The sequence below is a fragment of the Diabrotica undecimpunctata genome, chromosome 7 (genome assembly GCF_040954645.1).
Source record: "Diabrotica undecimpunctata isolate CICGRU chromosome 7, icDiaUnde3, whole genome shotgun sequence".
Lineage (NCBI taxonomy): Eukaryota > Metazoa > Arthropoda > Insecta > Coleoptera > Chrysomelidae > Diabrotica > Diabrotica undecimpunctata.
The window spans coordinates 133,932,172-133,957,727 of record NC_092809.1 but is presented as its reverse complement, the minus strand read 5'-3'; the positions used below and the strand labels follow the sequence as shown (position 1 = coordinate 133,957,727).

General features: G+C 34.9%; 1 protein-coding gene across 1 annotated transcript in view; it reads left to right on the top strand.

Moving 5' to 3' along the window:
- The window catches only part of psidin (phagocyte signaling impaired), a 37,523-nt gene extending 11,967 nt beyond the window's left edge, over positions 1-25,556 (top strand). The window contains exons 5-11 of the mRNA XM_072538264.1: positions 254-507; positions 4,758-5,097; positions 7,912-8,081; positions 9,481-9,695; positions 13,374-13,650; positions 17,785-18,039; positions 25,154-25,556. Of these exons, the coding sequence (XP_072394365.1) occupies positions 254-507; positions 4,758-5,097; positions 7,912-8,081; positions 9,481-9,695; positions 13,374-13,650; positions 17,785-18,039; positions 25,154-25,483 (1,841 nt within the window). The 3' untranslated portion in view covers positions 25,484-25,556. The remainder of the gene's footprint in view (positions 1-253; positions 508-4,757; positions 5,098-7,911; positions 8,082-9,480; positions 9,696-13,373; positions 13,651-17,784; positions 18,040-25,153) is intronic.

The window sequence follows — 25,556 nt, the reverse complement described above, 5'->3', positions numbered from 1 at the left end:
CATTAAAAAATTATGGCTGCAAAAGGTCGTTGCTTTTGTATCCCAAGTTGATCATCCTGTATAAAAGAATACTTACTTTTTATTTAAAATATAAATGTCCTACGTTACAAAAATTTTTATTGAACATTTTTGTGTCCCCAATACAGCAATGCAGTCCCCAAAGTTATATCCATTGTAAAAAGTGTTATTATTATTATAATCAAATCTCATTTCTTTTGTTTGAGTTTTTACATACTGCTCTTAAAATTTTTAGAGTACTTACTTCGTGGACCGTACTTGGCCAGATTCGAACTTTGTCTAAAGTTAAACGAGAAGAACATGAAATATGACATTCTCGGCGATCTTATGGAATTGTTTATCGAATATTTTCGTAAATTTGGACACAAGCAGTGTTGCGTCAGCGATTTAAGAATATATCTGAATTTGTTGGATTCGGAAAAGAAGACGGAGTTAGCGTCTAGGTTAATCAAGGACGTTGGAATTAGCTCAACTAGTGTACCACAAACAGTAAGTATTATATTATATATCATGGCAAGGAAAAATGTATTTTAATATTGAAATCTACCTGAATTTTTGGAAAATGCATTTATTTTCTAATATTGCCTCCCTTTAGTTCAATATACTTTCTCTAATATTCTCGGATTCCAACTCTGAAGTACATTAATTAAAATGCAGTCCTCTCTCTCTCTCCATAACGATATGCAAGAGACCGGGAATTTTCATCGTTATAAGGAGAGATCGTTATACAGAGAGAGACCAAATTCGGTACTGTAATATTAATAATACTGTACTAAATAACCTATTTTAATTTAAAAAAATTATCAAAACAAATATAAATGAATTAACATTGTATTCCACATAGATTTATTAACTAATAATATAAGCAATACAGTATAAAAAATGACTGTACAATTAAAACATGTGTACTGTACAATAAAAAAAATAATATGCTGCTGTAAAATATATTTAGCCTACATTACCAAAAAAATCTGTCACCTTGGTCTGTCTTCTTTTCCCTTTCCACAGAACTGACCTGACCCTGGATGACGAGGATGCCCTCGTCAGAAAGTCCAGATGGTGTAGCTATATTTTCATCAACTACTTCAAAATCTGTTAGCTCTTCCGGTCCGTAGGTGATAGTAAGTTCAAACTGTCTGGCCCAAACATCTAATGGCAGGTCATCTTCATCATCAGTCAATCCTTGATCTTCCAGCCATCCTGCATGTTTGAAGGAATGTTTTATTGTATTGCTCGTCACCTCGTCCCAGGATTTACTAATCATTAGGATGGCGCCAGGAATGATTAGTTTAAGATCGCCATTATTCTCAACCAATTCCATCAAAAGGCTTCTCCTGTAATGGCTTTTCAAACTCTTGATGACACTTTGGTCCATGGGCTGAAGGACACTCGTTGTGTTTGCTGGCAGAAAACAGGGTTCGATGTTTTGAAGGTCGCGCAATACAGGATGAGCAGGACAATAATTGTCTACAAGCAAAAGAATTTTGTTCCCTTTGAGCTCGATATCCCACTTTCTTATCGCTTCTTCAAAAATTTCCGAGGTCATCCACGCACTCTTGTTTGCTTTATAGGTCACCGGTAGATTTTTTATGTTTTTAAAGCAATGCGGGTTTTTCGACTTCCCTATCACTAACAATTTTTGCTTCACCGAACCTGTCATGTTAGCGGCCACTAAAACTGTAATGCGTTCCTTAGAGAGCTTTCCACCAACGCACTTTTCCAATTAAAATTTTAAAGTTCTGTTTGGTGTCATTTTAAAGAACAATCCAGTCTCATCCTCATATCGTGCCTTCAATCCAGGCCACACGTTTTCTAGCCAATCATCCGTTACGTTTTTGTTAACATCGCGAGCCTTTCCGCTGATTTGCCCGTAGTCGATCTTGTGCCGCAGCTTCCACTTGCTCAGCCAACCCTCAGATACCTTGAAATTCTCAATTCCAAGTTCAGTTGCAAAAAACTCAGCTTTTGTCCTGGCCACAGGCCCAGAAAGTGGAATATGGTTCATACGCTGCTGCTGGAACCACTGAAGCATAGCGCGATCTAAATCTTCGTGCTGAGGTTTCCGCAACTTCTTCCTGCTACCGCCCTCCATCTCCGCTGTAAGCCACTTTTTTCTGTCCTTCCATATCGTAGCCACAGTTGACTGAGACAGCTCCGTCCGGCGAACGACATCCGATTGCTTTTCACCTTTCTCTATTGCTCGAGTTATCGATAACTTTTCCTCCACCGAGAGCACTTTACGCTTTTTCGAAAACGTGTTGACTGTTGACGCACTAAGACACAACTGGAAATGAAAAGTCGTCAATAGATGACAACATCTGTGTGATAACAGTTTGGTACGCCGCCCGAACAATAAACGTGAGTCACTTAATTCTCTGATAAAAAAGAGTAGAATGAGTGGCCGCATTCCTTAAGCTCAAAACAAAACAACCGCTTGACAATGAATTTGCCACTCTTGACTCAGGTAGTCTGAACTTTAAACACAATAACACATTTTTGTCATTTGTCATCAACTATTGAACGCTAAAAAGTTGTCGCTATAAAGAGAGAACGATATCGGTATAGAGAAAGAATTAATACATTGTTCTTATGACGAACCAACCAACGTTTAGTATTTTCATCTTTATAGAGGAATTATCGTTATATAGGGAATCGTTATATAGAGAGACTACTGTATACGTTTATTGCAGCTATCTTCTCTTTAATTGACTGAAATTTGTTTTCGAATACGAGGAATGACAATTAAGTTCCGAGAATGACAATTTTATTTAGCAATTTTTTAATATTTTTTTATTTTCCCCTTCAATATACTCTCCTTTTACATCCCTGCACCGCTCCATGCGAATCTTCCACTGTGCGAAGCATTGCCATATGTCATCTTTCGACAGACTGTTGAGTAGCTGCGAAGATTTTTGTTTTACGTCCTTCAATGACATATGGAGAGTGCCTTTCAAGCAGCATTTTATTTATGAAATCAGGAAGAAAACGCAGAGTGCTAAATCTTTAGGGCTAAATAGTCATTGACAAAATTTTTTATCGAAAGCTTCGTAACACCTTTAAATATTATTGATTCACGGTCTAACCACACGGTAACAATTCCATGTGAAGTATAACGCGTACATATATGGAAATAAACAATCAACATCGCCTTGAATTTGGACCTATCTTCACTTTTTTGGCTTTCAGATAGTTTGGATTCTTCCATTGCATGGATTGCTCTTTGGTTTCAGGGTCATATTGAAAAATCTATGTTTAGTCACAAGTTACGACCCTTGACAAGGCCTTAATTACTTTTCCGAACTGAGGTGCATTTCAGGATGCCACAACAAATGCCTTTACGATGTTCCGTCTTTAGGAGACATGGCACACGCTTAGAACACACTTTCCATCTTGCCAAATTTGTCTCACATTTCTATATTCAATACACATGCTTAGCAGTGGCCCTAATACTAAAGTCCACGGATTTTTTTTAACCATTTCGATCACTTTTTGAAGTTACAGGTTGTCCAGGGCACTCGTTATCTTTAACATCCTCCCTTTCCTATTTGAAACATTTGAACCACTCAAAAACTGCCACGGGATAAACAATCATAGAATATACCATTAAATCAGAGCATATTATAGTATAGTAAAAGTAAGTAAAAAATATAAATATATGAAAATAAATAACTACATACTTTCCCAAACACTGAAGAAACAGTGAAATGCTAAGGTTGTTTGCAAAAACCTTCGTCTGATTATCCTTTTTAATCTTTTTCTTAGACGCTTGCTAGGAATGAATAAAAAAAGTGTTCTTCAGATTTCACTTGAATGATTGAACGTACAGGAAGTTTACGCAAACATGGTTTCACAATTTTATTTTTTATTTATTCTAGGCCATTTTATTTCCTAAAGTGAATGCGGTGCTTCTTTTTTAAGTGCCGGGAAACAGCTGCTCTAAACAGCTCAACAAAGTTACAGTTGTACCATTGTCTCAAATTATTTAGCCAGGATATGCTTTGTCTTTCTAAGTTTCTCCTGTCCAGTATCTTTCCCTGTATAATGATCTGCAGCAACATACATCTCTATTCTCTCATGACATGCGCAATCATATCCACCCAGCTTATTTTTAAGGTTCTCTCCATACAATAACACCGAAAACATAACACCTCATTATTTATACTTTGAGTTGCAGCAAAGTACTTTTCTTATATTATAAAATTTCGATCGGGCTTTTGCTATTCTTGATTTGATTTCTTGCGTTGTTTTCGGTTAAGACGGTTCCCAAGTATGTATATCTGTCCACCTTTTGAATGAGTTCGCCCTTAATCCATAATCTCTCTTGTTGTTATCTGTGCAATAATTATTGCACCTTCTTCGCTACTATCTATAATCTTATACATCAGAACCTACAATTCTTCAACTGACTGTGATTATGAACGTATCATTCATGAATCTGATATTATCGATAGGTTGTCCATTGACTTCAATTCCAATTAATGTTTCTTTTAGTGCTTTCTGAATTATCTTTTCTGAGTACATGTTAGGTGCAGCGAAGAAAGTATGCTCCCATGCCCTACCCCTTGTTGTGTCTCTATTTAATTGGACAGTTCGTTACCAACCTTTACAGAAGCAACTTGATTAAAATACAGACTCGATATTATTCTCATGTCTTTCGTACTATAATTTCATACTTTCATACAAACTATGTAAATTAAAACATGCAATTGCTAATGCATACATATTATTTATTGTTTTAGGAAAGACAAATGCAAAGGCACATATCCGCTTTACAACTTTCAAGGCTGTGCGGTGGTCATCGAAACCTCCAACCGGATCATTTGAGAGCCCTAATAACTGCGTTATCCCTTCATTATCAACACGGTTTTCAAACGTACGGCGAAAATCTCCTGCCTACAGACTTAGGTCCGTCTGATCCGTATGCTCTTATGGCAGCACACGTGTTATACGATTTAGCACACATAGAGAAGAGCTCAAATTGCATACAGGTGGCGCTGAGGCTACTAGAGTGTTTGTTGAATTATTCTCCCAGTAATTTTCATGCTAAGTTATTAGCAATTAGGCTATATCATGAGTTGGGTGAGTATTTTTTGTTTAGAGAATTAAGCTATGCGCATGCTCTCACTTCGTCATGCTTGTTTTCTTTACAGTAGATTATCCAATAGGAGTCATATCACTGATTCCAACATTTAGTTCATATGAACTGTAATTAACTCTGCTCTATTCTTCTGGAAGTCTTCTTCTGTAAGCGCTTTCAGTACGCATGCTATTTTCTCTTTCACAGCTTCGTCGAATTCAAACTTGTTTTTGTTTTAATATATAGATGATTGCACAATATTTGGCGAATAAGGGGGATAGTCCTGTACTGGAGTGTTGTATTAGGCTGAAAACATCTTATGGCAGACAACTCGGGATATGGACGCAGTTTTTGAATAATTAAATTATGTAAAATGTGCCGTACTCATTTATTATTAATTCGTATAGTTGTAATAATTACACTACTTAATCATGGACAGATCGAACTAGATAACTGATTTTTTCGATAGTGTCATTGTTTTTGTAGGAAATATAAAATTAATTGGTTAATTAATTAAAGCAGTAAAAAAATGAAAAATATATGGTTGTAAATTTAAGAACAAATAATTGGCACAACTCACAAATTCTGTAGAAGAAGTATAGAGAATCACTTACTTCAAAATAATGGCAGTAGTGGCTGTTACCACACCACTTAAGAAGAAGAACAGTCTCCCGTCGTTGTAGCAGGAAGTAAAGAAATGTAAGACTTGGATTGTAAAAATCATCTCGGTGAAGATCTTTGCCTTTCGCGACTGCTGGATTAACGAGTTTTTTACGTAGGTTACGTAGATGGTTCGTGTAAAATTTACAAAAATCTTGCTGGCACAACTATTTACGGTAATGAAAATAATGCTTCCAGATTTAATGAGGTTTGAGTTGATTAGTTCTAGAACGTTTTTTGTGGTTAAAAATAATGATTTTACCACGCACATAGCGTTCTTAGTTTACAGCTTTCATAAAATATGTAGAGAGTGCCAATTTTAACGTTATAAATTTAAAGATAATAGCAAGCAATGAAATAAGTATTTGAATAAGGTCATATGTTCAAAATATTAAGAATAAAAAAATAAAATATTTAATTAACCATTTAATTTTTTCCAAACAGTCATTCTTTTTGGATGTGGAAACTCTGCCAGCGCGTTTATCATTTTTTAGCGACTTATCGGCCATCTTGAAAATGCTTAAACAACTCAGAAACGCGTTTACGTGATTAAAATACTTATTTCAGTTAGGGTAGCTAAAGAATAGTTTAAAAAATTGATTTTGTTTTGATAATAAGATCTTTTCCACGAACTCAGTGGAAATAAGCCGCTTTGTATGTAAAATAAAGAAACAATAGTTTTCTGAATAAACTTTTATTTTTATAAAATAATAATATAGGCCTTACCTAAGTGACAAACATTGTCATAATAGGTAGTTAATGCAACAACCAGTTTTTTAATGCAAATTACAGTGTTCATCGTCGAGGCAGTCACACATTTCTTTATGCTTCGCACCAGCAGCTGCTGTAGTGGATTCATCAAAAATCAAACTTTTGTACCAACCAAGGCGTGGATCAGAAGTAGACCAGTCTTCTCCAAACATTTTTTTCAAAAGTTTGTCAACGTCTTTGGTCTTTTCTTTGGTTAACACATGATGAAGTGGTAGTTCTTCGAGTCATACTTGTCTTAGATTATTTTTCCCTTTGTGTCTCAAAGATACAAAATACTTTTCTCCTTCATATCTGTAGTTTTTCAAGCCTCTTACCAACATAATCGTTTTGTAAGGCTTTTCTTTTCCCTTTTTTCGGAGGTGTTCAATTTCTTCTTTTGTCCGGTAGCGTATTTCAATTCTCTTCAGTTCACTAATTGATTGGATGTCCTTGCTAAGTATTCACTTAGCTTCTTAGTATCAAGTAGTGGCCAATCTTCTCCTAGTGGTTTTATCTTGCCTATACCACTGTAGATGTCATGGTAAAAAAATTTAAACATACAGAAGTTTTAGCACCAGAGAGAGTTGGAAAGAAGTATTGTATTGAGTACTTTCGCTCAGATCCAGGTTTTTTCTTTTTGTTTTTGTTTACCGGCCTAGGTCTATGCATTTTGATTTGTGTTATATGAATCAGACTGGCAATTATATGGTCTTGTCTTTTCCTGTCTGGAACTTTATAAAACTCTTCTTTAAAAGCTTTGATGTAATTAGGCCTTATTTTTACGCACGCGAAACGTTTATTGTTGTGCTTACACCGTACAAAAACTAGGGCTCTTTTAGGAGCTGCATACCTGGTAATTTGTCAACTTTTCCTTTTTCCTCCTATAACTCTTCTCTTTCTAGCCCCTTCATTTCGTTCACCAACACTTACACTTCCATCTGCACCATCCATTCTCCTTTAAATAATAACGTAGTTACTAATTGTTTCTAAATAGGTTGACAATCCAAACAGTAGTCACCAAAACTTTTAATACAAAACTCTTACATAACCTCAAATTTGCAAGACTCAGTGGGTCAGCTGAGTGGCAGTTGCAGCGCTTTTATTGGTTGGTTGGAAATAGGGTGGTTTGCATGGACCAGTACAGTGGAAATAAGTTGTTTTGCATGTAAAGGTGGTTTTTAACATGCTGTTACCATTGCAAATATTTTTTGCATCAATCGGATAGAATAAACCACTTTGGTTATAACAGAACAATGCTTTGGCACATCTAATTCAACTTTGATTTTTGTGTGACTTAAGGCTGTTTGCATGTTACCTCCTCATTTATAATATCACTCCTCAATCTCTGTGTAATTTCATCCCCATTGGTGCCATTTATAGTTGTAACTAACACGTATTTTTTGTAGGTGGAAGCATAAGTGCTCACGATATGTACTGCAGTTTAGATGTGAAGCATTTACAATTAGACTCTTTAGGATTTATCCATTGTGCCAGGTTACCCACGACGGGACTCTTCACACTATGTACGAATCTTTTTGATGCGACTCTGAAATTTTTTTCTAGCAATTACAAAGATGTAAGAAACGTTGAAATATTTCTAAGGATTGTAAATTTTTGAAGCGATGGTCTTTTGGAACGCCAATGCTTGTCCATTGGGATATAACTTGTGATGGGTTTTAAACACATGACTCAAGTTTAATCTAAATAAAAATATATTCAAATAAATAACAAAACAAAATTAACTTATATATATACAATAAAATAAATATACGAATCCTAAATGAAATCGACGGCGCTACGATCCGCTGTTGATACCTGCGAAATAAATATTGGCGATAATAGGATGGTTGAAGCAAAGGACAATGTATTGGTCAATACCCCAACACTGGGGGAGACTAATTAATAATTAGTCTAGGTTAGAGTTGGTCGATCGATCAGTACTCAAAACTAACCAGGAATGGAAAGCGATCAATCAATACTTGGTCGCCGACGGGAAGTATGGTTGGTCTTTGATCAATACTCAAGAGCCCGGGGTTGAAGTTCTTACCAGATCAATTGTCCTGTCCGAACTCTATTCGCAGTCTTGATTTAGTGCGTTTTATATAGTTTGGCGGTGTTCTATCTCCAGCGCGCATCGATGGTAGTGGAGGCCGGCTGGCGAGAGTGCAGGATTGCGGAGGGATGACAAGCTGGTAGTAAGCGCTGGCGATGCCATCTTTACAAACTTTGGGCGTATAAAATTATATTACTAGGAAAATACACATACTCGTCACTAAAGCTAAGTGTATCTGCCAAATGAAAGCTCTCAAATAAAGAATCAACCTAAACATATCTTCCAGTTTTGCTAGGGAGCAGTTCCAGAAGTAACCTAAAAATAAAATACCTATGGAGCATAATAGATTTACTACACAGGCATAAACTCACTCTATACTCTCTCAAGTAAAATTGCTCTAAGGAATGTGTGCAAGAGTGAGATGTGCGAATATTTAAGAGTAATGGACAGTGAGCCAATCGGTCACTATAACGTCTCTTCGCTCTTCTTTTTCTTGTGTAGATTCGTGTATCTCCGTTGATATTGGTCTGATATTGACGTGCGAGATGGCTTGTGATTTTTAGCGAATATAATGCAGTCGTATTGAAAAGAGAAATATGGCGTTACGCCAGAAAAGCATTGGATACGTATCTTTTCTTCTACTGGTCCGATCGTCACACGCGGGGTGTCATATAATAGCTTTTGGCGAATAAAATGCCATAGTATTGAAAAATCAAACATGGCGCTATGAAAGAGGGCATTAGGTACGTGTCTTTGCTCTTATTACGCTGTCGCGTAATATAGGACGAACTCAATGCAACGGTATAGAAAAAATCAAGCAAAGAACAGTTTGGCGTCCAAAAAAATTACCATCTAACCATCCCGTTAAACATTTATCAATCCTTGGTACCAACTTTATATTTACTAACCGTTGGTCTTTCAGAGTTCGGATCATTTGACGTTCTCATATAAATTTGGTTCATTTCTGAAAATCGACGAGTTTATGGACTTTAGAGAAAGACTGAATAACAGTTTACACTATGCAACGGTAGTCGTAGATAGGATTATCTTAAATTTGGTGGAATGTATGTCGCTGGAAACGTTATATTCTTTAGCCATAACTCCACACGATAGTTACATAAACTGGAAATCATTGATGTAAGTATAATGTATATTTATACAATATTGTTTGTTAACTTTTATTTTCCTTATTTTATAACAAATCACCAAAATGTACGGAATATTTCGTTACGCAACAAATTTAATTGGAAATGTTTATAAGTAGATGTTCAGATGTTTCTAATGTGTCAATTTAAATAGGATGGATCTTTTATTTTGACAAAAGACATTAAATATTTTTGTATAATATAAAAATAACCTATAAATGCCTATAAGATCCTATTTGTTACTTATGCACCTAATTGAATTTAATTAAATTGTTATTTAAAGAATACAATAATCCATAATACTCATCTTACAATATGGAAGAACCATTAGATATAACTAGTTTAGCTGGCGCAATTGATGAAGAAATAAAGTTGTTTGAAATACTTATGAATATTATCGGTATAACGTAAACAATAATAATGAAGATTTACTAATTGAGAATAATAATCCTAAAAACAATATTCATTAAATGAAACGAAACATACAACAAATTTCATCAAATATCTATATAAATATAAGTGAAGTTACACGTATTTTTGCGTTCTACACGTAATTGACAGGTTACGTCAAAATAAGGGATTTTTAAATAAAAGTTCTCTGGTCTGTATTTAATGTAAAGTCGGTTCGCTATATTTACGCGGGTTTCAGATTAACAAAATTATGCTAATGACTCATTGATAACCAGTTGCAGTAAACGACTTCCCAGAAAATTAGGTAAAAACTGCATTAATGGTCATTTTTTAAAAAACATTAAAATAACATTAGGGTAGGTATAAATTTGTTACAATATTGCAGTTGAATTGATTCTTTGCCAGTGTTGACATTGTATGTTTGGTGGAAATATTTAAAAATGCCTAGACGTGTGTTAGATGTAGATAGTCTAATTTGTAGTGTACATAAGTATTTTACGGATGAAAAAGAAAATGGCGGTCCTTTAAAATCGGTAATGTCTGTTCAACAACGCGTATGTGATGCTCTAGGAATTAGTGAAACCAAACTAAGAGGAGTAATACAACAGCGCAATAATAAACGGCCGAAAGAAGATCACCGAAAAACTCGCCTATCATTGAAAACGAAAGATATTCCAGATGGAAAAAAAATTGAAATTCGTGATACCATTTATCGAATGCGAGCCAACAAGGAACATGTGACCTTAAATACAATTCTCTCGGAATTAAAAGATAGAAAATTTGACGAAATTGGCAGAACAAGTCTATGGCAAGTGATACATAATTTGGGTTTCAAATTTCAAAAGGAGGATAACAGAAAAGCCCTTTGTAAAAGAAGTTCTGTTGTGCATAAAAGAATTAACTTTCTAAGAAAATATTTTAAATTAAAAGAAGAAAGGGCAAATTTTATATATTTAGACGAAACATGGATATTTTCTAGGGGTGCAACCAAGAGAATATGGCAAGATGATAACGTAAAGTCTATCAAACATACTGATGGAGAAGGGAAGCGACACATAATTTTACATGCAGGAGGGAAATCGGGTTTTATAGAAGGTGCTGATTTAATATTTTCATCTAAATCAAAATCAAGTGACTATCACGATAATATGAACACAGAAATGTTTGTAAAATGGTTACATGAAAAACTTCTCCCAGGTTTAAGTGAGCCCAGCGTAATTATTTTAGACAATGCACCTTACCATTCTGAAGTATTAAACAAAAGTCCAACGAATTCTTAGACTGTTAATAAAATTAAAGAATGGTTGACAAAGGAACATATACCATTTACACAACATATTTTAAAATCAGAATTATTACGCTTGGCAAATATCCACGCAAAACCAAAAACCTTTGTTGTGGATCAGATTATTGAAAGTTACGGTCATCAAGTTTTACGTCTGCCACCGTATCATTGCCAGTTTAATCCCATCGAATATATATGGGGAATAGCAAAACAATATTATGACAACCATATTGGGCCTAACGGTTATAGCGACGACGCAGTTCGGGAAACTTGGCGAAAGGCACTTTCAATTGGTGTGGTGCAACTGTATATTCAAGTGCGAGAAACTAATAGAAGATTGGTGGACTCGTGAAAATAAAATAAACGAAATAAGTCCAATCATAATAACAATTAATGGTGATGACAGTGATGATGATGACGATTATGATATTATTGATGATAATGACTGATTTTCATTTTTGTTGGCAAGTTAATTTTTTTTATTTTTCATTAGAAATTCTCTCCATGGAACAAATATACATAGACCATATTTTCTGTGTGAAGTGTAATATAAAATTATTATTAGGTTTATATTAGCCACATTAGACTCCATTAATGAAGTAATTCTCCTTATTATACTGTCAATTATATAAAAGATTTTCCATTATTATTTAATTAAAAAAAGTTATGGATTATTTTTCATTTCATTTGACCAGTTGATATTTCCCCAAAGAGCAGGTAATTAAAACTGGGTACTTACAATAAAATTTTTAATCCGAAACCCGCGTAAATATAGCGAACCGACTATAAATACAGGCGGCGTTTATTTTATTAAAGCATAGTATAAAGGAATAAATTGGCACCAATTGACACCAACAAAGTTGCCAGGTCATATTTTACTTCTTCAGTAGATTGAGAATAATGGATATATATCAATGAATAGATTTTTTGACGTGACAACGTCTTAAATTAGGTTGTGGCTCGGAGTCATTCATGAAAAAGTGTAACGCCCGCTCACGTCTGTTACAGTGAGTCACCGAACGAGAGAGAGGCCCGCCGGACCGGCGAATGCCTTGCGTCTCTCTCCCACTCAAACATGATCGGTCCGCTGCGCGCGCAGCACTAGAGAATTAGGCGAGTTGAATCGGTGCGTGCTTCCGTGCTTGTGTCTCTGTCTTTCTCGGGCGTTCTTGGCGTTCAAGACACATTACAGCAGAAACACTTCCTTTCATTTCATATTTCTCCTATCATCGTCCTATCCTCAACAAAATCACTCAAATAGAAATTAGTTAAGTTTAAGTTTACATGTACAATGTTTTAGTAAACAAAATATATTTCTATAGTTAAAATTTGTGCAATTCTTATTTTCATTCAATTCCTTGTTCCTATTGTGCAATTTAATAATATTCATATCAATAAATATTCTACCGAGAAAAAGACGTTGTCACGTAAAATCTTCGCCCGTAAAACCGACTTTACAGGCAACCGATTTTTTTTTAATTTATAATTGAACACTGACATGATCACTTTGTGAACATGATTTTATCCTATTTTTTAGCAGATCGATATAGTTTTTCAGTAAATTTAAGTTGAAATCAGAATTAATGAAAAATCTGTAGACCTGGTAACACTGCGAGAGGTAGTAATGGGCAACGTACAGTCACAAAACATGGCGGTCACATCGAAACTGGCTTCACTTTTCGAAGGTTTATTAAATGAACGTTACCTGTCCTCTCTCTTTCCTTGTCTAAGGTGCTTTTAGTAAAGGATAACATAAAATACGTCTTCAATAACTCTATTTATTTTGTTAGTCATAGCTTCCAGTGTCAGTCATAGTATGGCGCCATCTTTTAGTTATATTGCGATTTAAAATGAGGGAAAGACAGTTTTAAGGTCTTTCCGTACAATTTTTTGAATATTTATTGAAAGTTTCAGCCGGCCTTATTACAGATAGATGTGTCTGAAAGAGAATTAAAAATTATTTATAATTTCCAGCGACAATCACGACCTTAGTGTATATACAACTTGGGACCCAGAACGAATAAATGGTCAACCGGAAGACTGGCAACAAACCAAAGACTTGTACGAACAGGACATATGGTTTTTAAAATTAAGATCTTCTGTTCTAATCGGAATAGCACACGGTATAGAAATTGTGAAATCCATAGATGGGACCAGAAGTGAATGCATAAAAGCTTTGAAGAAACTGTTAAATGAGTGGAAGAGTTTATATGAAGAAATTTTAGATAAAAAAATTGCTCCAATTGAACAGGTAAGAGCCTTTAACTTCTATCTATATTGCTGTGATATACATTTTTTGTTAAAATAGAATTTTATAGAAGAAACTTAAATTGTAAAATGAAGGTAGATTCACATTAAAATAATGAAGACTATAATTATAAAATACAAAAAGGTCTTTTCACATTAGTGTAGAATAATAAATTATGGTAGGTATGACAAGTTTTCGCCTTGTCGTATGCTCGTCTTTGTCTGAAAGCGTCTTGCCATTTTGTTCTGCCCCCTAACTTTACACTTGGCCGTCAAGAATATGTTGTCGGTACTTTATAATTTAATCTACTTCTTATACTAGTGATATTTAAAACTAAAATACATGTAGATTCTGTGTACTTCCATTTGTCCAATAAGGCAGTGTCGTAACAAACGAGTTTAACAATCAATCAATTAAATTATAACATATTGAAAAGGTCTTTGATGCCAGTTTTATTATTGATATATCTTAGTTGTTTTTTAATATGAATCATCTCGAACATACATATTTTATTAGAGTTTTACTTTCCAAAATCTGTACATTTTCAAAATCGAAGGAATAGTTTTCCAAAGAATGCTTGGCTAAGGTTGTATTTGTAGTACGAGTCCAAACGAAAATTTATTGAAAACGTTCATCTTCACAACCTTGCTTTTTGAATTAAAGAACGAGATCAAGAATACATTAAACTGTATCATTAATAATAAAATATTGAAATTACTTGGTCTCTACAAACTTTGAATTGCAGTGTTGGCGGTAAAATAAACGAAAATATTGCATATTATCGGGACAACTAAATGTTCGGACAATTCAAGAAATTATTGTATTATGGGGTTACATCGCCATGTGCCTTTACAACCGCGGCAATTCTGTCTGGCATTCTTCGTACTAAGTATTTACACAAGTCAGAATCGAAACTATCCCATAATTTACTTAATTTACTCTTTAAATCGGCGACGGTTCTCTGGGAATCATTACGCAATTTCTGTTTAATATTACGCCACAATGTCTCAATAACATTAAGGTCTGGACTGTTCGAAGGTCATGTTATTGTCTCTAAACCTATTTTTAGTCGTTTTAGCTGTATGGTATGCAGTACTATCCTGCTGGAATATAAAATTCAAGTCATTAAAAACCATCGCTCCGTGCGTAGACGATAAGAAAGCTATGCCTCCCGTCCTCGGTCACTCTCGGAGTGCCACATCCTGTTCTTTTTTCTTATTTTAATACATCTCCGATCTTCCCAGTTTATACGGATTTCTTGTAACTTATTTTTGTTTCTTTCTCCTTTTCTATTTTAATAGATCTTCCGTTCTCTGTGAATTCTACATTACATTACATTTGGACATATTCTCTGGTTCCGAATACCTCTTAATTTGTGAAGTAATTTGGCTGAACCCGGTCCTGGACACCCCAGATACACACCACAGTTATACAGCCCCCAACACCTGGTTACAGTCTCCGACCAAGAAAAATATAACTAGGAACAACTTACAACAACAACAACAGTAAGGAAAGAAAATTAATTTAGTTTTAATCTCAAACTCATAGACGATAATGGCGAATGACAGTCTGGGGAAATGTCTAAATCCTTTCCACTAGCCGTGAAGAGTGACGAGTTCTAGATAAGAAAGCGATAAGAAAGCTATGCTTCCAAAATGGTAAAAAAAGGTACATAAACCTAATAGGCTAATTAATTAATTAATCGATTAATTAGCCTAATGAGCCACACTCTTAAAATTTTCCTAAGAATACTTCACAACAGAATTAGACGCAAATGCGAAGAAGATCTCGAAGATACCCAATTTGGTTTTAGAAATGCTATGGGAACAAGGGAGGCACTTTTTGCGTTTAATATCCTATTACAAAAATGCCGTGACCAAAGAAAAGATGTATTTGCATGTTTCGTGGACTTCGAAAAGGCATTCGATAAAGTATAACATGTAAAATTAATGCAAATACTGAAAAATATCGGGATAGATGACAAGGATATTCGTGTTATTAAAAATTTGTACTGGAATCAAACTGCTATCGTAAAAATTGGAGATAACTACACCGATGAAATCTCCATACAATGAGGAGTCAGACAAGGTTGCATTTTGTCGCCAACATTGTTCAATGTTTGCTCGGACCAGTTATTTAAAAAGGCACTTGAGAGACAACCATATGGATTAAAAATCAACGGGGAACTACTTAATGTGATTAGATATGCAGACGATACAGTAATTCTGTCAGATAATATTGAAGGTCTACAAATTCTGCTTAATCGTATTCACGAGGTAGGAAAGGAAATGGGCATTAAAATAAACCCAAACAAAACCAAATTTGTAGTGTTTAGTTGTGACCCACATCCCGATGCAAAGTTTCAATTAAACGAAGTCCAAGTTGAGAAAGTTCACAAAATGACATATTTGGGAACTGTGATAATGGACCAACTAGATCCAGACATAGAAATAAAACGTAGAATAGCAATGACTAAAACTACTTTTATGAAAATGAAGTCATTTCTTTGCAATAATCATCTCAGTTTAGATCTAAGACAAAGAATGGTTAAGTGCTGTTTGGTCCGTACTTTTGTACAGTGCAGAAGTGTGGACGCTAAATGTATCGATCATGAACAAAATTGAAGCATTGGAAATGTGGGTTCATAGACGAATGCTAAAGATACCTTGGACAGCAAGGAAAACTAATGAAGAAGTACTAAGGAGCGTCAACAAAGATAGAGAACTGCTAAAGACTGTTAAACATCGGAAAATGTCTTATCTAGGACATATAGTAAGGGGAAGTCGATATAAAATATTACAACTGATCCTTAAAGGCAAAATAGAGGGCCGTAGAGGTCTCGGAAGAAAACAAGTTTCTTGGTTAAAAAACATTCGTGAATGGACACAGATGTCAAATGCAGGACAATTATTCCATATTGCAGAAGATCGAGAAGCCTTCGCAATGGTGATCGCCAACGTCGGAATCATTCTTATATGGCACGTGAAGAAGAAGAAACCTAATAGTGAGATGAAGGAGAAACAAATAACGACCATACAAACGAGAAGTACTTGGAATAGAATCAGGAAAAAACAGTACATGGAGAAATTGCGAAAGGAAACCGAAGGACAAAAATAGACACTTTGAACATAAAATGATGCTAAAAATCGGGAAACTGAAGGTAGTAATAAAATATATAAGATGTAATATAGATCTCAGAGCGGTACAATCAGATACGAAGACTTTATAGAAAAGAAAAGCAGACAGCAAAAAACGATGTAGGCTTCTATGTACAAAAAAAGTATTACCCATAGACATCAAACCAATAAATGGAAGAGTCGCTTTAAACAATAAAAGAGGAATGATAGCAGCATCACAGGTAAATGTATATGCACCCACTGAACCTGCAGACACCAAGAAGAAAGACGAATTTTATGGTAAATTAGAAAACACACTGTGATGAGATACCAAAAATAAGAAATAATTATCTTGGGTGACCTAACGTTGGGTGTTTCCCTATTTACGGTTTATAGATGTTTCGACAAACTGGCATTGTGTTATATTAAGCCTTGGAATAAACCTAAATTAATTTTTGTTGTTAATGGCTTTCAATAGGTTGTTTCTAGTTATCTTTTTCGTTTTTGGAGAGTGTAACCAGATGTTGAGGGATATATAGCTTGCGAAATGTGTCTGAAGTGCCCAGGACTAGGTTCAGAAGATGAATTTGAGGGCTACATGTATTCCCCCTCAATTAGTATGTTGGATTTTTTATTACTGAATTCCACGTTGGGTAAGTTTAGGATCATCCCTATTATTGCGACTTCTTCATGCTTGTACTTATGATACTTCCGGATTTTACCTGAAAATATTTAGTAGTGAATGTGTTAACGCGTTTTTTCCACATATCCTAAATAATAAGTACAAACAATTACTTGGACAACAGAGTATGACATACTAAATTTGCCAGGGGTTCTTAATTTTCCTTGAGCAGCATTTTTTGAAATAAATAATAGGTGAAATAACAATAATAGTGAAAATATGTTTCTTCATAATAACTAGAAAGTTTTCAGGTGAATTATTACTCTATATTAATGTGAACAGAATTGTAATATTTCAGTTACGTCCAGCATGTTGAGTGTATGTATTTAACGTTTTTAGGGTCTATTGCCTTTACCATTACCTTCCAGGTTGCATGGTGCATTGGAGGCTCCGTATTTCACAGTTTTTAGTTCATTTTTCGAATTTCTTATAAGTCTGACTAGTGACGATAATGAATCTGTAGAGAAATGCACGTCGTGCGTTATAGGCGAGCTTACTAAATTAACAGAAGTGCTAAAGAATCATACTTTGAAGAAACCACATGATTTTCTCGACAAGCGGAAATCTTTGGAAATAGCTGTTAATTGTGTAGAGGTAGGTACATATTTTTTATATAAATATGTAGGCTATTTTCAGGTCCTTTAGACTTTTAGGCATTTGATTTTTTGCAGGCTTTTTTCTAATTCTTCTCTTTTGTCTCGAATATTGTGCATAACCTGTTTTCGAGACGTTAGTATTGGTCAAGAAGTGAAGTAAAACTCATTTTTTTATCTTATATCGACGGTATAGAACGACTTGACTGATCCGTTTTTATATAATAAACTACTGTAGTTATTTAGAGAACGTATTAGTTTAAAACAATCTAAAAAAAATAATAAATTGATCACTAAACACAGTAAAATTAAGATCAAATAAATGAAGGGTTAGGGGGGAAAACGATGAGAGTCAATATAAGTAGAAACAGAAAACTCAAATTGAAAGTTTGAAACGTAACCATTTATAAAATGGGCTAAAAGAAAAGACAAAATACTATATAATACTAATACTAATACCTAGAACCAAGCTATGGGAAGCAATGGAAGACATCGAAGTTCCACGAAGATTAATAAACGCGGTAAAAGCACTCTACAAGAATAACGAAGTAGCTATCAAAACGGGAAATAGAATATGCGGTCCATTTAAGACGACAAAGGGACTACTATAGGGTTGCTCCACATCCCCCACCCTGTTCAAATTATTCCTGGAAAAAACCCTGAAACCATGGAAAAGAAAGTGCGAAGGAATGGGTATACCAGTAAGGAACGAATATCTATATACGCTAAGTTTTGCCGACGACCAAATAGTGATCGCACAAGACGGGGATGACCTCAGTTTTATGATGAGAAAACTGGAGCAGGAATATACAAAGAATGGGATGGAAATAAACCTAAAGAAAACTGAATACCTAACAACAGAGAATACAGAAATAAAACAGCTGGAAATAGACGAAGGTAAACAAATCAAAGGAACAGACAAGTATAAGTATTTAGGCTTCATAATATCAAACAAAGGAACAACGGAGGAAGATATAAAAAATAGACTAAGACAAACAAGAGACTGCATACGAAAATTGAACCCGGTACTATGGGATAAGAACATCAGCATGAAAACAAATAAAAAAATATGTAATACCATGACAAGAAGTATCCTCACTTATGGGTGTGAAAATTGGACAATAAATAAGAAAACCAAAACAAAATAAGAGCAACAGAGATGGAATTCCTAAGGAGAAGCTGCAGAGTAACAAGAAGAGATAGAATAAATAACATGGAGATTAAGAGGAGAATGGGAATGAACTCCGACATAATAGACTACATCGAACAGAAGTTAACCTGGTACGGACATGTCCAAACGGTGGAAGAACAGACCAAAATCGATGGATAAATAGAATAACAGAGTGGAGCCCGATAGGAAGAAGAAAGAGAGGCAGACCCCGAAGATCTTTCAGAGATGAAGTGGACGAAGCAATGAGTAGAAGAAACCTACAGGAAGGGGACTGGCTAAACAGGAAAAATTGGAGAAAACGGTTGAGTGAAGGAATACAGTGAAAACTGTGGAAATCCTTGTATATATATATATATATATATATATATATATATATATATATATATATATATATATATATATATATATATATATATACTAATACTACTATTCCAACTGACCACTTAATAGTGTAACTTAGCTCAAAGAAGGTGTATTCACGTAATATTTTTAGTACAATAAAACTTTAATACATACCATAATACAGGCCGACATGATTTTTGGTGTTTTGAGTTTGACATGTGTCCTTAGCTAATACGGGTACGCTGATTCTAAATATGAATTCAGTTTAGGCCCATCACGTCAAAATTTTTCACAAAATTAAAAAAACCTTGTAAGATATTATGTACCTACTAGCGCAAACAATACTTTATTGATATTTCGTAAATTGCATTAAAATTATTTCTTTAAAATACTTGATAGATCGATAGAAAATATTTTAATACATTATTATGTTAATTTCATTTGAATGGCAACAACGCCCATCACGTCAAAAAGTTTCAGAAAATTGTAAAAACTTTGAGAGATATATAAAATACTTCTGTTTCGAAAGAAAATATTTTAATAGACTGTTAATTTTATTTGAATGGCAACACTGTCGATGCCGTCAACTTGACGGCATCGGCAGTTGTGTATTGCGTAAATAGAGTTAGTTAGCATCAGTTGTTTGTAGCATCGAGTTGCATTTTGTTTTATAAGTGATTATCCCACCACAATGTCATCAAGAAAGTGTAAAAACAGTCCTGATATATTTTTTTACGTGTGTGGTGATTTAACAATAGGAAACCAACAACGAAACATAACAGACTTTATAAAGAAAACTTATCACGCTTACTTCGGTGTAGAGCTTGGTGATCAGGACAAACCTTGGGCTCCACACAAAGTGTGCTTTTAGTGTGTGGAACTACTGAGAAAATGGATAAAAGGTACATGTAACTCTTTACCCTTTGGCATTCCTATGGTATGGAGGGAACCAAAAAACCATGGAGACGACTGCTACTTTTGCTTCTGCGATATCAAGGGTTTTAATTTAAAATATAAACACAAAATTCAGTATCCTGATTTACCTTCTGCTAAACGACCTGTATCTCACGGACCAGGAATCCCTATTCCTCCACCTTTTCTTCACACCATCTAACAGCACTCATCAGACGAAAAAACCGAGGAAGATGAATTCAATCCTGAGATAGACTTCTCCATACACGGACTCCTAAAAGGGCTTGTGCGTCGCTGTTTACTGTGTCTTCCCAGCGCTTTCTTGGCTTTCCAACCGGTCTCTTTCCCTGCATTTCAGCATTCAGTGCTCTTTTTGGTAGCCTATGCTCTCCCATTCTTATCACATGTCCGGCCCATTGCAATCTTTGTATTCTAATGAAGTCTGACAGTGGTGCTTCCTTATAAAGTTAATAAAGCTCGTTGTTGTATCGACTTCTCAAGATTCCGCTTTCCCTCACAGGTCCTAGTATTCTCCTCAGTACTTTCCTTTCGAATGTATCGAGTTTGCTTTTGGATGTTTCTTTCAGGACCCATGCTTCACTGCCATAGCATCCTGAGATAGACCAACCTCAAAAGTTTGTCCAAGCTGAACTAAATGACTTAGTGAGAAACTTGGGCCTATCGAAGGATGCTGCACAAATCTTAGGATCACGACTGAAAGATCACTTAGGATTACGATTCCACATCATGGCGGTTATTTATTGATTCTTCTGAGATAAGTCTGAAGGGTGTCTTGTTGCACAATGGTAATACCTATGCCTCAGTGCCTGTTGCTCACTCCGTCCATCTCGAAAAACATCTATGAGAATCTTCAGCTGTTGCTAACTAAAATAAAGTACAGCTATTATTGTTGGCAACTCTGTGGAGATCTGAAAATAATATCCATGCTTTTGGGTCAGCAGTCTGGATTCACAAAGTATCCATGTTTTTTGTGTAAGTGGGACAGTCGAGCATGAAATTTACATTACGTTAAGAAAGAGTGGCCACTCAGAGAAAGACTTGTACCGAGACAAAAAATGTGCAACGTGATACAGTTGTTGACCCAAAATTAGTTCTTTTGCCTCGTCTTTACATAAAGTTAGGATTAATGAAGCAGCTTTTTAAAGCTTTAGATAAACAAGTTGACTGCTTTAAATATCTGTGCGACAAATTTCCTGCACTTTATAAAGCTAAACTTAAAGAAGGAATTTTTGTAGGCCCTCAAATTTGAACCTTAAAATCGGACAGATTGTTCCAGAATACAATGACCCAGGATAAATCTGAAGCATGGAGTTCTTTCGTAGAAGTCATAGACGGTCTCCTTGGAAACAACAAGTCTCCAAACTATAAAGAAATTGTATCCAACATGATTGAAAATTATAAAAAAAACTGGGATGCAATATGAGCGTCGAACTTCATTTTCTGGATTACCAGGTTGACTATTTTCCCGAAAATCTTGGAGCAGGGAGAGAGGTTGCATCAAGATATAAAGGAGATGGGAACACGTTACCAAGAAAGATGGGATATAAGAATGATGGCTGATTACTGCTGGATGACTACTACCTTAAAGAGAGACTCGATCACAAAAATCCGTAAAAAGAAGACCACAAAACGCAGTTTTCATGCGAAAAGAGAACGGTTTTATTAAAAAAAAACAGATATTGTCTAACGTAGGTTATACTGAATCGTTTTTTTTAAGAACAACTCAATTTTGAATTGTATTTTTGTATTAAATAAAGTTGCAATAAATATTTTCTCAGTATTTTTGACAGTTTCTATGAAAAATTTCAAACACACTTTTCTTGAAAACCTTACGTGCTAGAAAAAAACTAAGTACAGATTCGTGATCAGCACATCCCATTTACTATGGGACACCTATTAAACTTAAAACACTTTTTCATGAAAAAAAAAATAGGCCTGTGAATTGGGAAAAACGATGAGAGCCACAAAATAAGATACAAGAATGATGGGAGTCAGTATGTATTAAACTTCTTATAGATAACAGAATTTGAAGTTTATGTAAACAGCTTAAATACGAATGTAAAAAGTCTTGGTAATTTGCTCCAAACGTGGTTTTGATTTGTTGTTTTGTTTGTTTGTAAAGACGCGGATTCTCTGCAAACATGATTCAATATAAGATGGTTGGTCGTGTTAAATAAATTATGATAGTTATTTAGCCTACAAAAAATAGTCACTCAACTTACCCAAAAACTTCATCAGGATCATCATTGCTTTCAATGTTAAGGTCAGTTGTTGGTAAATTCTCGTAGAATACTTGAGATTCCCTAGGTAGAAACTGTTTAAAAACTTGCAAATCCTCGTATTTAGGATAGGGTACAAGTATTCTTCCATTGTACAAAGATTTTGGTCGAATGTCCAGGTATTTTTCCATTTCAACAGTCAGGGAATCCTTCTTCTTAGATCTTCGCGATAAAGTATTTTTTTTATTTCGATTAACGAGAGGAACACTTACAAAAGTTCCATTGAAAGTAGCTCGAAAACTTACCATTTTTGGATTGTTAACATTTACTTTAAGCTCCCTGACTGGTCGTGAAGGAAATAAACACTTCTTAATGTTCAAAGTTTTGTAAAAATGAAGTCCAACTTAAAAAAATAGATTGGTCACACTTGAACACGGTGAATGGGGATGGCTTTATCCTTGCATTGGCAATAACCGTCATCCAGTCATCAGGCACGTCGCAGTAAGACTTTTGAGTAATCAATCCCATATTGCGGTCACATTCCATGTACGAGTGGCCACGTATAGGAAATATCATATTCAAACTGTCCAGTCGACCACATACATGTACAAGAAAATAAGCCAGTGTGAACAATGTAAAGTTTTTGTTTTGGCATGCACAAGAGTTACAAAACACTCTCAACTGACGCACCTCTGGCTTAAGGAAGTTGAAAATGAAGTGATAAAGTATTGAAGAAATTTCGTCAGAACCTTTATGCCCAATAGTTTGATCGTATGTATAAAAAAAACTTTCCTGTGTTGCCAGAACATGAATGTTGAAAATGTAATACGATAACTGCCGCCTATAGTACACATCATTTGTTGATATGTTGGGTATACAAAGGTTTTTCTGAAAATTCATGCAAATGCCTTCTATTTCTACAGATTTTTGAGAAGCTTTCCTAACTGGACGTTTTGTTGCGTAAAAAGATTCTGCTTTTCTTAAATGTAGATTTTGTAAAGTGTTAATATTTTTTAAATCATCCTGTAATTTTTTTAATATCTCTTCATTAGGCCTATCACCAATTTGTTTTTGCTGATCTTGTTCTCGAGCCTTGAACTGATCACATGTACTGCACTTATCAGTACGTTGATAGCCGAAACCTATATTATATTTAGTGTTAAATATATTGCGGTATGAATCTTAGGAAACTTTATTATTTGGATAAAGTATAGCCTATGAAGTTTTTTATATCCAGAATGTCCACTGTAATGAGAACGACGACCTTTTAGAGGTTTTAAATGTATATGAACCTTAGAAAGAGTTTCCTCTGAAAGTTCATGTGGCCTATTACTATGTTTACTTCGTCCATCTTTCACAATGCAACCTTTATTTGTCAGCATTGACTGTAATGTTTGCACTCTTTGAGGTGTGATACCATGTATCGACATGGATGCTTTGTAGCAAACAGGGAGTTCTTATAAGATCTCCATCTACTAAATACCTTATTTTATAGGAATAAGAATATGTATGAGAATCTGGATCCTCATTTCTAGGTCTGCGCTGTTTCACCAATGATGTGGTTAAATCCTCCATTCTGTTCGTTATAATCCTCCATCTCATTGAATTTAGTGACAACTAGCTGCCTGTAACACTGTTTTATGGCATCGAAGCACTTTAACCCAGAACAACGAGAGTTTGGGCCTACCTCATGACTTTGTTTCAATAGTTTCTTCTTCACTTCGGAAAGTCTACGTAACTTTGGCTTCTTTTTCGGCACTTGGTCCGTTTCCTCTACCAACTCCATAATTTGGAGTAAACAAACTAATACCCAGTAAACAATACTCAAATAGTAACAAATAATAAAGCAAATTGAACCTCAAAACACACAAGTGAACGCACAACGCAACGAAACGTGACTAACGGCAAGAGCCAACAATACTGTTGAATAACAGCTGTAAACTGATTACCATCGTTTTGTCCTCTGCGGCAACTGACGCTCATCATTTTTCCCTCTTGCTTGTTTTATTTAACCGTTAATATCTCTTGACTCTCGGCATTATTCCCAAAACCAATGCCACAGTCGTTTACTATTGGACTAACAGGGTGCCATCCACAATTGAAAATTAATATAATTTTGACTCACATCGTTTTTCCCCTGACCCTTCAAATTTGTTCTATATACAAATAAAACGTACGTAACGCCTCTAAGCTTTTAAGTACAGTGGATTCATTGGAATTATTTTGATACTGACTATTATTATGTTATGTCCCAATAAGACACGCTCGTCAGTGTTGTCTCATTTATTACTTACAAATAATTGAAACAATCGCTATATCTGCTTTTTGTGACATATCTATGTACGTATGTGGCCCGTTAATAAATAATTGTATTTTTTTATTTATTATTTAAAATAATCTATGATGTTAATTATTCCGAAGTTGTAATTTTTTGAGTTTTTTTTTTTTAGATAATCAGCATATCATCTGTAATCTGTGTTCTTTGCGGCGACTTGATAAAGCCACTCCAAATAAAGAAAGGCCGAAAAAAATCTGCCGAACCGAAAGGCAAGGAATACATACAGAAAATTTCTGAAAAATTAAAAACGGAAATGAATAGCTTTTGTGATATTATACAAGATTGGTCGGAGACGTATCCAGAGGATTCACTGGATATAAAATTTGAAAATTTAAATTTGAACGGCAATGATAACATTGCCGAGAAGATACGGTACAGTTATACGATCGCCAACAAAGAGATGCAACTTATTTTGAAGACGAAAGTGAAGTTGCTGACTTAGAGGTGGGGGCACAGTAGATTCAGTTTGTTTTTATTAATTGTTGTAATTACTGTAAAATAAAGAATGGTTTTTA